The sequence below is a fragment of the Falco cherrug genome, chromosome Z (assembly GCF_023634085.1).
Source record: "Falco cherrug isolate bFalChe1 chromosome Z, bFalChe1.pri, whole genome shotgun sequence".
NCBI lineage: Eukaryota > Metazoa > Chordata > Aves > Falconiformes > Falconidae > Falco > Falco cherrug.
Window position 1 is genome coordinate 2,763,101 of NC_073720.1, and position 15,522 is coordinate 2,778,622.

At 41.1% G+C, this 15,522-nt stretch overlaps 1 protein-coding gene across 2 annotated transcripts; it reads right to left on the reverse strand.

Annotated features, from left to right (window-relative positions):
- Positions 1–788: 788 nt before the first annotated feature.
- Positions 789–15,452, reverse strand: SKA1 (spindle and kinetochore associated complex subunit 1). Of its 2 annotated transcripts, none has more exons than XM_014279021.3 (7): positions 15,304–15,452; positions 14,347–14,450; positions 13,278–13,402; positions 12,486–12,577; positions 8,944–9,081; positions 6,890–7,059; positions 789–2,332 (listed from the first exon to the last, which is right to left on the reverse strand). In XM_014279021.3, the coding sequence occupies exons 2-7, from the start codon at positions 14,441–14,443 to the stop codon at positions 2,184–2,186; spliced, it is 771 nt and encodes a 256-aa protein (XP_014134496.1). In that variant the 5' UTR covers positions 14,444–14,450; positions 15,304–15,452; the 3' UTR covers positions 789–2,183. The 2 variants fall into 2 exon arrangements, with proteins under 2 accessions (XP_014134496.1, XP_005438048.1); XM_005437991.4 differs by having other exon boundaries at positions 15,179–15,304.
- Positions 15,453–15,522: the final 70 nt, after the last annotated feature.

Here is a 15,522-nt window from a genome sequence, read left to right on the forward strand (position 1 = left end):
GCACAAGTACCACTCGGCCATTTTAGAAGCAGAGGTTAGGCTTTGGCTACAGTTTGCAATTACACCAGCTGTCAGAGGGCACGAGTGCTGTGAGCTTGCCTGATTTCTGTTGCTCTTGCTCTACTCCAGCCTTCCAATCTGCTAGTGCAGGTTCCGTGCCTGGACAGAAGGTCTCAGAGCTGCTGCAGCTGTGTGCTTCCTGTCCCTAGTGCTACGCAGGTACCACAGGGCTTTGACGATCCAAAGACCTGCTCATTTGAACAGTGAAGAATCAAATGTTTTAAGAACAGCCAATTTTAAACAATCATTAAGAAAGGGACTCTCATCTTTCCCTGATTATAATAACTGAAACATTAAACACCTGCCCCTCGGTCTCGTTTTCCCATCAGTAAGGTCCTTTTTAAGCCTGCCATAACTATCCCATATACACAGACCTATTCTTACAACAAAGTGTTTACTTGGACATGGTTCTTCTGAGCCCATTTGAGGCTCTTTTTGCTTCTTCCCCACACTTCTAAAGTTAAAGCCATGTAATCGCAAAATAAATTGCAGAGGAAGAAAAGTCAACATGCTGCAAATACTGAAACAGCCCCGTGTCCAACAGACCAACCTCCCTGTAGGGGCACGTATGCAATGGGAGCTCCTCCTGGTGCAGGCTGGAGACCTGATGAGTCAGATGATCAGGGAGAGCAGAAGAAAACAGAAGTTAGGCTGCTGGACAGTCTGGAACAAGCCACCTGGAACTGTCAAAACCAAAAATGAAATAAAAGGCAAGCCAGTGCAACTGCTTTATGAGGAAATTTCTTTTTATTAAGTCACGATAGTCTTAATGATATTGCCAGTCCTGACTCTTGAAAGACTCTTCAGAGTACATGAAGCTGGGCAAAACGGAAAAAAAAACAACCACAAAACAACAACAAAAAAGGACCTGATGATCCACGGACCCAAACCTCTACACTTATTATTTAATATAAAATGAGCTTTGCAAAAGATCAGATGGACTCATCTGCCACCTATAGAAACTGGTTTTGCACAGGCTCCTATGCTGTGCATGCACCTGAACATGAAATACACTGCAATATGATGCAGAGTGGATACCTCAACTTGGATCTCAACATCCCAGAGCAGAAGACGAAAAAAACAAACAAAAAAACCCTCTACACACAAAAATGGGAATCTAGGATTGTTTAGCACTCACCAGGATCTCTTTGCTGAGAAAGTTCAAAGTTCATTCAAGGTCTTCTGCTCATTAAATTGTCATCTTAATACTGACAGGAGGAGTTATTTTAGATTAGAAGTTAGGACAGCAGCAGATACAGGCTTATAGAAGAAAAAGACTGTAGCTTTTCTTATCAAAAGTTTTGATTACTTGCAGAGTTGATATTTATCACAGTAATTCTACTCTGGAACTTACTACACTAATAGGTCATTTGAAAGCAACCTTCTATAATAAAAACTGTGGCAAGTTTGACCAGTATTTTCGAAGTGAAAGTAACAGCTTCACTTACAAAATCCCACTGCTCTACTGTCCCAGTCTCACGGGTTGGTCTGGGGGAAAAAATCTGGCTGCATGATGAAGTATGAAAACCACATGGCGAACAGAACTACCAATCATCAGTCTGGAAATGTTTAAACCACTTCAGATCCTCCTGTTCAAGCAATGCAGGAAACACCAAAACATATAATTACGATAAGAAGAAAAAGATTAAGAAAAGGAAATCTGGAAATTGGTTTGAGGGATTAAAAGAAAACAATCAAATGCTTCCTTTGAGTAGCTACAGAGCCTTAGGCACAGTCTCCAACTCATAAACACAAAGGAACATTACTAACATGCAGAGAATTAAACTTTGAAGCGCTGACCTGAAAACGTGATTAAAACTGCCTGTGACTACAGGTGCACCAATTGCCAATCTGGTTTGCATTTGTAATTTTCCAAGAGGCAGTCGTTCCTCTCAAGTTTTCAAAACAAAACTCAAATACTTCAAAGCCATTTGATACCACCACCCCTAATTTAGGATAGATGTCTGAAAATCCCTTCTTGGTCCTCACTCCTGCCTTTTAGAAAATAAGAGAGTTGGATAGAACACCAACACATAGAATCGCTCTACAGACAACAAAATATCTCTGCATCTCAAAATACTTCTGCCTTCCGTGTCCTGGGTAAGCAGAGTACAGAAAGCTTCTTAACAGATCACATAGCGTACAAGTCCTGAGCCACGGACTTCTCTCAATCTCTGGCAGTGGCGCAGGATATCGATGATCCTATAGAAGCGCTTATCCACTTTCAGTTGGTTAAACTCTTTGATATCAGCCTCCACAATAAAAAATGCACCTGGAAAACAAACAAAGACTTTGCTATAGAAATGATTATGTTGTAGGATAATCTAATATTACACAAGTAACAATACGACCTCTTCTTAACAATGCACACTGATGAAAAAATAGAATCAGCAGTAGGACAGCCTCATGTGACCTCAGGAACTTTGTTCTGCTTTCTAAATTTGTCATCAGAAAGAGGAATTACCAGCCTTCCCATTAAATTCCACTACCCTGCATTGTCCACAGGGCCCATTCAGCGAGCTCCACCTGTTGTCAGCTGTGTCTACTAACATCTCTCAACTACTAACATCCATGCTCCTCTATCAGGGTGTAAAGTCTGTAGCAGACCAAAACGCCACCCAGGACCAGGTACGAGATTTTCCACAGATACGCCAGAAGATGTGGCTAGTAGAAAGTTGATTACAGCACACTTTGAAGAGTCTTGATGCCTAACAGTAAAATTTTCTTCGAGGCCTTGCCCATAGGTGCTCTGCTTTTAGTGAGCTCCAAAGCACTGACGTGAGCAAAACCGAAGAGATGCTCAGGGTCTGTCTAAAGACCGTAACAGCTTTACAAAGAAAGGCACAATGCTTCAGTGTTTCTATCATGGAACACAGCTGAGCAGCAGCGTAATTTGCATCCCAAGTAATTGCTTTGCAATGTCTGAAATGAGCTGTGGCCTGATGATGTCCTTTCAGCAGGCACTCAAGTTCTGGCATTGGCCCTTTGCAGATAGAAGGACAGAGCCCTGCATACATCAGAGCTATGCAGCCCACCATCCCCTTGACTTCCATCAGACTTAGAAAAGAGTAATTCTTCATTAATTAAGGAAATGCAAGAAAAAGACTAATCACTTGGAACATCATCCTCCTTATGTCTCTAAGAAAACGTCACAGGAAGGTCCTGCATCAGAGCTGGCAGCCTATCCCTTCTTGTGCTTGATTAACTACTTCTAACAGGCAATTCTCATTATTTAGTGCTTGTAAGAAACCAAGGCCTTGACTGGAGTGAAAGCATTTAAAATTTAAAAACAGAACCCCAAGAAAGTCCCCACAAGCTAACAGTAGACACCAGGAAGGCAGGCAGGAATTATTCTAAGCACAGCTACATTCACTGTGATTTCACATTCAGTCTTTATACACTGCTCAGATAGGAGATAATTATAGATCTAGTAAAAAGACCGTAGATTTAATGCTTTCTGTAACATGGCACAAGGTTTTAACGATGCATCTGCACAAAACCATAAGAAAGAAAAGCAATTATCTTTAAAGGGAGGAAGTAGAAGGAAATAACACATTCTTCTGTAGTATCATGCTTCCAAGTCTTACATGCAAGAAGTCACAAGGCCAGGGGTGTTCGAGATTGGAAAAAGAGGATAGCATTCTCCCTCCTTTTACACTGGAAGTAAGGCAGAGGCAGCAGCATCAACCAAGTTATTGGAAAGTCCTTCCTGCTTAACTAAGGAGAAAGTAGCTGATGCTAGCTGGAAAGCCCCAGCTGCCAAGAAAGCTTTTATTTATTAAACAAATACAACGTAGCTTTACACAGGCACATCTGTGTTTTCCTGTAAACATCTCATCTTTAAATTTCACCTTATGAGTGGTTTAGCAGGATACACACTCCACTATGAAGGAGCAACCAAGGACATAATGGCCATTTAGAGCTAAGGTCTCAGAGTGCCATTTATAAGCGTGGTCTTCCCCAAAATATTGCATAGCCAGAGCTGAAGAATTAGGAGATCAGTTTCTCACAGACTGGGCTGTTCTGAGAGCTGGTGACACAGATTCTAGTAGAATCTTCCAGAGACAGCAACTGTCAAAAGCTGGAGGTCTTCCCCTAGATGAACTATGCTGGATCTCAGCAGAGCTTTCAACACTGCCAATTCACATACAGATGAGAAGTGGAAAGTTTGTTTACTAGGAAAAGAAAAAACTTGCATTACTGATTAAAAACGTAACTACAGTTGGACAGAGACCATTTGCAATCACCAGTAACAGGGTGATACACCTGAACAGTGTTAGGAACCCAGGGATAATCTGCAAACCAATTTTGGTCTGTTATACCTGGGGGAGCACCAGAATGTCCTCAACCTGGGCAGAATATGATTTCTTCTTGTATTTGCCCAGAATTCAGGACAGCAACATTCAGCATAGCAGGATCATTTTTATGAAGAAACCACAGCTGGAAAAAGGGCAGTGGTTTGGTTGGAAGGAGTAGGTGAAGGCACTAAATAACTAGCTAAACTGACCTACCTTACTGTGTGGAAGGTTACCCTGATAAACCTGGCAGCATCTTTTCTGATCAGAAGAAGAGGTCAGCTGGCAATCAGCCCAGGCTGAGAAACTGTGGGAATCCTAAGCAGACACACACTCACAGTAGAAATTTAAGCTAACAAATCAATGAATGCACAACCTCATCCTGAAAAATGCAATGGATAAAGACATTTAATCATTTTGTGCAGGCCAGTTAAGAACTGTCTGACAGGCTGCCAGACCTCTTCTTTAGACTTTCTAGATGATTAGTCACAACAAAAAACAAAAAAACCTCTCTCTCTCTCTCACATGCTGAATGTCCTAGTTTCCTAACTAAGCTTTCCAACATAAACAAGAAAATCAAGACTGTCTCTCAGGTACTTTAAGAAATTAAAAGCCTCAATTTTTCAGACTTTTAAAAAATAATACTTTCTGGATAAAATTATCTCTGACTAGCTGTAGCTTTCTCAAGCTGCTAGAATGGCTCCTTCATCGCAGCCGAGGCTGCCATGGATCACAGTGCAGTCTAAGCAGCATTCCAGGCCTAGGAGGGCCCTTACAGTGTTTAGTCTCTCCTCTGTAGCCACAGGCTCCAAGTCCTTATTATCATCCTGAGGACAGGAACAGCTAAACCAAAAAGATACTTTAAGTTAAAAATGAAGAAGCAAGCCTTTTAAGAAATCCTAGATTAATATAAACCACTCTTAGACTGAAGCAAAATTTGTCTAGAGAAAAGCCGAACTATCAGAGCTCAAATCAGAAGTCAGTTACGTGAAGTAGTCTGGCTGCATGTCTTTAATATGGTGCTTTAACATGCTAAAATCCTTTACAACACTGACTTTCATACCACACATTTACCCCACAGGTCTCAAAACAGTGCCAGGCGTGTCCATCATATCAGTCGCTTTCCTACAGAACAGCTGCATTTAGAATCTAGAGTTAGTGATGTTATCACCGCAATATAACATTGAGAGACTCTTGATTAGCAACAAATCCAAAGGAAGGCAGAAAAAGTCATAGTTTGTCATAAGGTGACTCCCAAGTACCCAGTGAATGCTCAGGACAGAATGTTCTTGCATTCTGTTCAGGGCAAAAATTGAGAGGCCAAGGTGTCAGAAAGCATCTCTTTCTGTGAGACAGAAGAAAATTTGCTCTACATTTTACATCCGAACTTGGAAACATGAGGGTATTCTAAGGACATTGCCAAGCTTGACATGTGCAGTACACCCCCCCAGGAATAATTACATACTTGCTCTCAAAAGGAAAGGAATGTCAAAAAGGAGATTTTAATATTAGAGATTTACTGTGCCACATACCTTTGGAAAAACTAAGCTGTAAGTACAACTTGCTTTTAAATTGAGAGAAAGACATTTTGGTGCATTTTTGTTCCCTCTATGCTTTTAAGAGGAGAAAGCTTCTTAAATTATCAGACATCCCTGTCTCTTCCACAGACCCACTGCAGCATGACTGATTACCCTTATTTCCCAACTTCAGAACAAATTTTTAATACCTCATGTCCTTTCTAGCTTAAAAACTGAAACCACAATTTCTAGTTTGGTTATCAAACTAGGAGTTTCCAGAACTTATGGCGATTCCAAATTAAATCTTTGTACACTCAAACACACCATGAAAGTGACATGTTTTCAGGGAAAACATAAAAAAGTATCCAAATCAGTTATAGGAAAACTGTTCAGTCAAAACAATAACCCCTTGTTGCTACACTGTATGACTTTATCTAGAAGAGGTGACAGGATCTTATACTGACTATGCAGTTCTGTATCGTAAGAAGACATTAAGATATACATAAGATATATTCCTTACGGCCTAGAATCTGATCTGGAAATGAACTTTATTTCTGTTCTCCTCCCCTTATATCAAAGGGCAACCAGAACTTTCATTGCTCCAGACAGTCAAAGTGTTGCTTATCCACAGTAGTGGATTCTTTAGGGCCAAATCTGATTTAGAGTGTGGCACCCTGTGCTGGTAAGGAAGGGAAAGCCCTGCTAAGTCTAAAGATTATTAATTATTTTTCCTGTTCTCTGCCTGAGAATAAGCAATGCCAGGTTTTCTAAAATTTTTCAGGACTGACAGTTTTAAACACTCCCACAGGTTAGACCATTCCACCAACTACCAGAATGCCTGGATAGATGATTTTCTGAGAAAAAGATGCTGAAAGTTAGACTATAACATGAAAAGCATGTGCTGTCCTTAGTTCATCATTCAATACTCCAGTACTTTTATACTTGTGCAGCAATATCCAAGTGTTTTGAGTTTGGTACTAACGGGGGAGGGGGGGGACGACGACGGGACGGGAATACCTTTTGTATCCTTTGTGTCTTCTTCCAGGAACCTGTGGTAGAGTTTTCTTACTTCTCCATTCACAGATTTCAAAGGCTGATCCAAGATCTTGTATTTGCACACCACAGCCTTGTTCATCGCTTCAACAACTGCATTAACGTGATCACATGTTAAACGACCTTTCATATACCTACAAATAGAAATAAAAATCAGTAACCAGAAAGTCACACAGTTCCATGTTTATTTTTCTCTTTCGGCAGCCTTAACTGAACATGCTATTCCTAGTTAGAGGCAGTTTCTTCTGCTTTGTGTTAATGAATAAGCGTTGTCATTAATTTTGTTCATTTCCCTGATTGTTTTAATAATCTTGAAGGTAAAAAAGCCATGATAAAACCTAAACCAGAAAGATGAAACATTAGAAAGCTAAGTTAAAAAGTAAAAGATATCCAGTGCTTAAGCTCTAACGAGCCTTCCAAAATGGAATAAAAGTTGCTTTTATAGCATATCCCTTAAACTACAAACAGAAAAAACAAGCAACTTTGCAGCAAACATAGCATGAGTCAAAACTGAAACGAAATGTTTTTGCTTAAGAGGGCAATTTGGTTCATGTGATAACCATAAATAACCTGTGTTTAACCTTAACAGCCATTCCTTTGTGGGTTTTGTTAAGAAATACCAGTTTTGTGTTGGTTCTTACATTTTATTATGCAGCCGACTGAGCTACACAGACACAGTTCTGCACTACCAACATCCACTTCTGAACTTTCAGAGCATTTCATAAAACTAGTACTAAAATAATAAGACCTGCTGATAACAGCCTAGAGGTACAGGAAGCACAGAGATAAAAACAAAGTGATGTGGAACTATTAGAACACCGGAATACTTGCAATAAGGCTATTCAGTATTTATAGATGTAAAGGCACAAATTCAGGGAAAAGGAAACATGCTACAAACTGAGAAGCCATTATTTAAAAATTAAATCTGAAACTCATATGCCGAGCAGTAAGCTAAATACAAAACAAAACCCCAGAAAGCACTTCAGTAAAAGCCAGGGCAACCTCACAACTTGAATTCACGACTTGAATTCACGACTTGAATTCAGGCTCCTTCATTTTTTGGACTGAGTAATTTGGTGGAAGAAAGCAGGCACTGCTCACCTGAAAACTGTGAAAGCTACAGGAAAGACTATTTGAAAGCCTCAAGTAAACGCAGACTCAAAAAAAATAATCTTATTGAAATAAGTGTTGCCAGGGAACACACTGAATCTAGAGTCTTGGTAACAATTTAGCCTTAAAAGAGAATTTTCTCCTTTTTGCAGAAATGTTTGTCCTTGTCCCCAAAATGCCATTTAAGAAAAGTTATCCCTACACAACAGACTTCAGATGAGGATTTCTATTAATCAGGTCCCAATGGTAGGGGGAAAAACCCCATGGCTTTCTATTCCAGAAATTTGGGATATTTCAGCTGGAGGCATTTTTTGCTTTTAGCAAGCCTGATTTCTTTTCCTGTCTCAAAACAGAGTGGTAAGTCAAGACCTTAAGTTTTCAGAAACCAAGAGCTGGGTCAAATAAAAATAGCATTTATCATTATATTGACTTGGCAGTGCCGAGTTAACAGTTGGACTTGATGATCTTAAAGGTCTTTTCCAACCTAATTGATTCCATGATTATTTTTCCTTTTAAGTGTAACCCTACCTTCCATCTTAGGAGATGATGGCTCCTTTTTTAAAAAAAAAGTCAGTTCTCAAAACAAGAAGAGAACCCATCCATTAGCTAACATATTTCTGTCTATACAATTAAAATGAATTTTCAGACAAGAGCTTTGGGTTTTCACCGATTAGTTCTGATCTTCTCAACATATAAATAAAAAGACTTAATTAGCTGTATTCATTTAATTTACTAGTTTGACAGTATTGCATATAAAGTATTTGAAGCTATTATGTTTCATGCTGTGGAACATTTAAAATTTCAAAACATCTCTGTCAGTCTCAGTTCTGCAAGAGCACACTCTCCCAAACCTACATTTGCCACCCAAATTGGCATGACAGGGTCTAAGAAAAGCCACGCTTACTTACGCAGGAACAGATTCAAATTCTTCCACAGTGACTAAGGGTACTTTTTTAGCAAGTCTTGGCCTTTCTGTAGGTTTCTTTGCATGTTTGGGTTTTACAACTTCTGTTTGTTCTTTAAATTTCACAGTCAGACCAGCGATGCTGTAAAAAGAACGAAGTGCATAAATAGCAGATAAGTAGTAAGAAGAATACCATTATATTATCAAGTCTGCTTACTCTCAGACCTAAGTTCCTACCCATCTGCTAGGCTGGATGAACACAATTCATGATCTTTCCTGGAAGAAAAATAAAGAAAGCCTACTCCATTTCAAATTGCATACTTTAGCTGAATTCATTACAGCTCTTCATTTCTCTGCTACAGAGGTGGCTAGCAGGTGAATTGGAAGCAGTCCAAATGCAGCACAGAGCAGTTAAGAATTCAATGTACCATTACATTTCACAAAACACGAGGCCTTGCTTTTTATCAGATGGACCACAGCACAGAGCTGCACCTAACAGGCAGATCTGAAATACTTCACAGCTCTTTGAAACAAGTTCAAATCTTGGGAAGCCTGACTCATCCAATAATCTTTTGAAGCAAAGAAATTCAACACCATCCAGCAGGCTGGGATTTTTTTTAATTTTTTTTTTTTTTTTTAGGCTAGATCCCAAAAGCCAAGGAATTTCCTGCTTTGAGTGATTATTAAAGCATTATTTTTATAAATTCACCCTTCCTCCAAACACTCAGCTTAGAGCCTCAAACCCTGAGTTATTTGCCAGCCACCCACCTAGCTGCTCTCCTGCTCATTGGTGGGAGGACAGCAAAGAGGATACATTTGGCCAAACCCACTGTCAGCTGAATACAAGGACGTTATTGGGCTGAGATGTGCAAAGAAATAACTGATGCAGTACCAAGCTGACCTGTCACAAAGATCTGATCCTCTGCTTTGATCTAACCTTCCCACAAGGAGATACCTTTGTTTAACAGTCATTGAACGGCACAGCAGTGACCCATCTGTTGACCCACTGTGCCATGCCGCAATGCAGTGCCCTTCTGAAATCCAGGACACCAACAGTTAAGCTAACCCAGATGTAAACATCTGAAAAAAACAAGGTGAGGCCCTGCTCAAAACTAATCCTGGCACCCTGGAGCTAGCACTAGTGGCAGGGAAGGGAAAGGGAAAGGTGGGGACTTTTGGTGGTGTTGGAGGCAGGTTTGAAACAGTGACTGAGACAGGTGAGAGAGGCAAGTTCATGTCTTAAAACTTCACTCCTCCCATACACTCCAGTCTCCTGCCATCCTCCTCACTGCAACAAACTTCTTATCTTTTCTAGATGATTCTTCCCCAGGAGGTACTTCTGCTTTGGGTTCCCACCCACCACCTTGCCTCTACATTGCTGCTGTGAGATGGTACATATGCAGTTCACTGCTGAGCCGGACCATGAAAACAAAGAACTGAAGTATTCAAAAATCTGGCTTTGGTGTGGTGAGAAACTGCTCTCTCAATAAACACCTGGAATACTTAAGATTCACGGAAATAAAAAGCATGTTCAATGTGATTCCTCTGGTAAACAAGAACATTAAAACCAAGAATACAGGAAAGAAACAACAGCTAAAGTCATGAATTGTTCGATTTGTCTGTGTGGGCGTTTTCATTCTGAGATTTGAAGGCCTGTCTCACCAGTGTTCAAGTGCTTGCTCTGCTTTCTGCATTACTTGTCTCATGATAACAACTCAACAGACAATCAGTACTCAGTTCCTCAAGCATTTTGGGGTGTGGAGGAACAGAAATGGAGAAGGTCAATGGAGAAAGGCTTGGGGAAGAGGACTGAAGGCCTGTTTACAGTGATACAGATGGATTCTGACCAATTACGGTCTGTCTTGCACTTGCTCAATCCTCCACTGTATCACACAGTGAAAACCAAGAAGTGATAATGTGGGGAGAAAGGAGACAGGGTGCTTTGACAAACAGCATTAACCTATCAATGTATTATTCCCAGGACAAAACAACACAAACCGAGACTGACAGAACAGCAGTTGTAAGCTGGTAGAGCACAATCTGTAGAAAATTATTAGAAAAACTTGCTTAGTTTTACATGTGTGGTTCTGTCTAGAAAGGGAAGGACCAACTAAAGTCGTATCACAGTTAACTTCTTGATCAAAACCAGGACAAGTCTGGAAGGGAAACCGATATCCCAAAGAATCTTTTTGATATCAGAGGTGGCACAGTCACTAAACAAGCCTCATTTGTGTCTGATTTCCAGGAGCTAATGTAAACTTAAGACAAAGGATTTTCCTAAATTAAGGAAGTTACAAAAGGAAGGCAGAGCCCCAGTGACAATTTCTGAAGAACTTCCATTCTTTCACACACGCACACACAAAACAAGATCCAAATTGAAAAGGAATAAGACATCTCTGGACACGTTTTTAGGAGGCTGTTTCCTAAACTGAAGGTTCATGTCTAAAGGGTTGCATTCAGAAAAAAAAGCTTCTGCACAACTCATCTCTTTACGGGCTAAGACTAGTCCAAGTTTCCATACAAGCAGTACCTATACAGATCAGAACATTGCTACACACTATCTAAAATTAGTTAATTTTTCTCTTCTGTACCCCAATTTTGCTGGAATACACCGGTAATGTTTTCAGCCTGAGGCTTGTCTGGCACTAGGAGCAAGACCAGGTAATGCTGATAGATTCAGGGCACATACTGGAAGCACTGAATTCAAATAGATTGATGCATTGCCTTCTGGCAAGCTATGAGGGTAGAAGCAAGTTGGGGGATCTTCAGATGTTACTCTAAAATCAGAGATACCCATCTGGCATATGCCAGCATCACTGAAAAATAAAAAACAATTCTAACAGGCCAAAGAAAGAGCTGACCACTCCAAGAAACCTAGTCAGAGTTATGTCTTAGAAACCTTCTGAATAATAGCTATTGTTCCACATACTTGTGTTTCATTCTCTCACTTGAGCTACTTTATTCTGAACAGCTTCTTAGTGCAGCCCTTTCTCAAAGGCAAGTGGATGTCATTGCCAGCTAAAATAAATGCCAGGCTGCTGCATGGAAATGAGAATAAAATTACCACAAGCATAATTCAAATCTCCACAGACAGATGACTGAGTTAGAGGAATTTATTTTTTTTAAATGGTATTTGTAAGGGCAGTGTTGAACTTTAGTCCTAGTGACCCAGCACTTGGATCACTAACCTACTCTTCAATCCTTAGGTGCCACAGCTATCAAATCAGCGTGCTTACAATTCTAAAGCAAGGACTGTTCAGATTTATAGAAGAACAAGCTTTCTACCATCTTGTCATATCTGCCACTGGAAACTTCCATCTGAACAACTTAATATTTTACAGGTTTTACCCAAGGGATTTGTTAGGGTGTTATCCCAAGCCTGGTAGTGAACAGTCAAAAGCAAACTCCAGAATCAATACATATAACAACCTTGGCTCCCAGAAGTTCACAGTTAATATACACTAAAAGGAGTACAGCTGTATTGTAGTGCTGCAGCTGGACACTGCCAGGAGCAGCCTGCTATGTCCACGCTCATGTACTACCTACCAGCTCTGAGTCAGTTTAGGCAGATGGGGAGGAATGTGTTCACGGAGGTACAGTGCTTTACGTAGATCTCTCTCAGCTGACTTCTGGAGCCTCTGAAATTGACATTAAGACTTCATCAGAAATCTGAAACTATTAATGTCAAGCAAGTAAAATTAGTTTAGTATTAGGGCAACGCTAAAATACTTTCCATCTTGATTAAGAGGTGTTCTTTTCTCTCTCTCCATCATCTTGCCTCCCTACCCCCTAATTTCCCAAGAGCAACTAGTAAAACTCAGATAAACAAAGCTAAGAGTGCCCTCTAAGTGTCAGAGAAAACTTAGTGCGTAAGAAGTACACCTTTAACAATATACCTCAGCAGGTCTGGGCAGGGGAATGGCGGTGGTGATAAGATACTACAGGAAACTCATCTACATTCCCCACACAACACTTTCACAAAAGACTTAACACATGAAGGCACTGCAAACACACAAGTAGAACAGATAAATATTCTAATTAAAGAGTTTTAATAGCTATTGCAAGGATGTAAAAATAGAACTACCCTTTAGATCACAGTATCTATTATGACACAGACATGCTTCCAATGTATAAACCTTGAAAAATAAAATCTTGACAGATCATCATGTTGGAGAGCTGCTTAATTAAACTATCAGTAAGCCTGTTCCAAGCCCGTTTCTCTTGTTAACCACATACATCCAAACCTATCAATAAGGATCTAGAAAATAACAACTACACACTTATCAAAGATGCCTCTAGAATCTTTCAGTATTTTACGAACAGGAAAAAAAAGATTACTTTTAGCAAATTCTTCAGTTTTTCTTGTTCTTCAACTTCTGTTTCCATTTTATTCAGGAGACCATGCAAAAGAATTATCTCACGTCCTATTTTAGAGAACATAGACCTGAGGGATGGCTCTCGACCTGTCAAAGAGAGAACATTAAGCCAAAAAAGCCAGAACACCTCCAACGCAAAACCAAAATCCCACTTCCCACCCCTTCACAAGCAGTGTTTATGTACTAACACTATGCTTCCCAACCACCATATCTTCCCATGAGAAGCAGCAATGTTTTCTAGTCAAACTGCCAACCTCCTACTCCATACAGCCAACAGTGTTCAAAGCTGCTGAAAGAATGAAGGCCTCTCTCCAGCATGAGGCTGGAAAGCACTAAGCTGTACCCACTACCACTGCAGGTTGCAGGTAGAGGACACAGGTCTTAAACACAGCTTCACTTTCACAGCTGCTTGGCTATAGCACCCTGTTCTCTCCTTCATGACCTCACACTGTTTAGGGCTATAGCTCCTCTTCCAACAGGTTTGCCTAGACGACCAACTGACCTTCCCAACCAACATTTCTATGATCCTGTGTAACTCCTCTTTCAGCCTATGAAAGGGTAAGAGATGAATCTGAAACATTCCAATCAATTTCAGTATGTCAGTTTAAATAAGTTTGTTGCCCACTGCCACAGCCAGCCACTCCTGGAATGCTAGGACAAGACACCTGTATAAACTTTCACCTGTGCCTTTGCACATTTTTGTGATTAGGCTTGACATAATTGCTTAACATACTTGGCAGCATATTTTTTCTTCTCCTATTAGGAGCTTTCACTACCAAGTACATAAAATACAGGGTACATTCACCAACAGTCTTCAAGCCCCTCTGAGCAACACACTTTCACCCAGCCTACGTTCTCTGCTTGGCACCTAGTTCCCTGATAATGCTCCCATTTTGTCATCCTTGCTCACTTTATTGTTATTCTCTACATTTTCCTTGATTCCCACTTCATGGTACATTCCTTGTCTAATTAGAGCATTGCCATTTTCTGCAAGGAAGTGCAAACCAAAAGCCACTCTTAATTTCTTTTACCTATCCTTCTTAAAATAAGAGTCTTTTTAATTTTTGAAATCTTCTTGTTGATGTGAAGGCATAAATCTTCCAGGCCTGAGGACACCCTGTGCTCCATCACCACACTGAGGGGAAACAGAAGTGCAGTAATTTAAGACTTCAGTTGCAAACACTAAGCACACAAGCAGAATTTTAAAAAAAGACCCTGATCTCTCACACAACCAAATGGAACCTAAGTGAAGCAGTAAATGTAGTAACCACCTTCTATTTTAGCAAACTGCATGCAGGAGAGAAAGCGCAGTGACCAGCATTAAACAAGACAAAGCAATTCCCCTGAACTCTGGCGATAAACGCAGCGTAATATCAGTACAAGGATTCCTCATCAAACTGGGTAAGTCTTTTATTATATTAAGGCGTTAACTACTAAAGGAATTGGAAATTTACTGCAATGAGCAAGAAATATGGTTTATATGGTTCTATAAGGCTCTCTCAGGGAGACTGAGGTGTTTTGATCTTTTTTTTTTAAATGACCAGTACTTAAACAAAAAGAAACGTGCACTTGCTTGCTAGAAGAGTATGCACGCACAAAAGGCAGCATTATACATGGGTTACCCTTATATAAGTACAAGTATTAACTGTATTATAGAAAACAACAGATGAAGACGCGCCGCCGACCGGGCAGCCCTCAAGGCCGGCCTGGCTGGCCCGGCGCTTCCCGCGCTCACGCTGCTCCCTCTGGCGGCCAGCACCTGGAAACAAACTTTTTCTTTTCCTTGTCGTTCTAAAATACCACGAACTAGCACGCTTGCTGCGTTAGTTATTGAAGATTCGCCCATTTCCACACCCTCCGTACCACAGGAGAGTCAAGGGGAAAGGAATCCTCTTCAGCCTGCACCAGCCCCCGGCCACTCGCGCTCCGTTTTGCCTCACGTCCTGCGACCCGACCCGAGTTCTCCTCCCGCTGCGCCCCGCTCTCACCGCTGCGCCGACCGGAGCCGGCTCGCTCGGGGTGCTGAAGAAGAGACCGGATCCCTGCGGCACGACCCCGACCGGCTCCGCCGGCTTCTGGCGGCACCGGCGATTCGAACCCGCCGCGCCCGCGCAGCCGTTGGAGAGCTCAGGCGCCTGCGCGGCCGCGGCGGGCGGGAAGCGGGAGGCGCTGCTGAGGGGAAGCGCAACGGCTGAGGTGGAGCTCCC

Bases quoted from the DNA above. Each gene is read 5' to 3' on its own strand.
- SKA1 (XM_014279021.3), bottom strand. From the start codon at position 14,443: ATGGAGCACAGGGTGTCCTCAGGCCTGGAAGATTTATGCCTTCACATC. The intron at 13,403-14,346 runs GTAAAAGAAATT...TCTCTTTGACAG, and splicing joins TCTTATTTTAAGAAGGATAG to GTCGAGAGCCATCCCTCAGG. The intron at 12,578-13,277 runs GTAATCTTTTTT...TGTCAATTTCAG, and splicing joins AACTGAAGAATTTGCTAAAA to AGGCTCCAGAAGTCAGCTGA.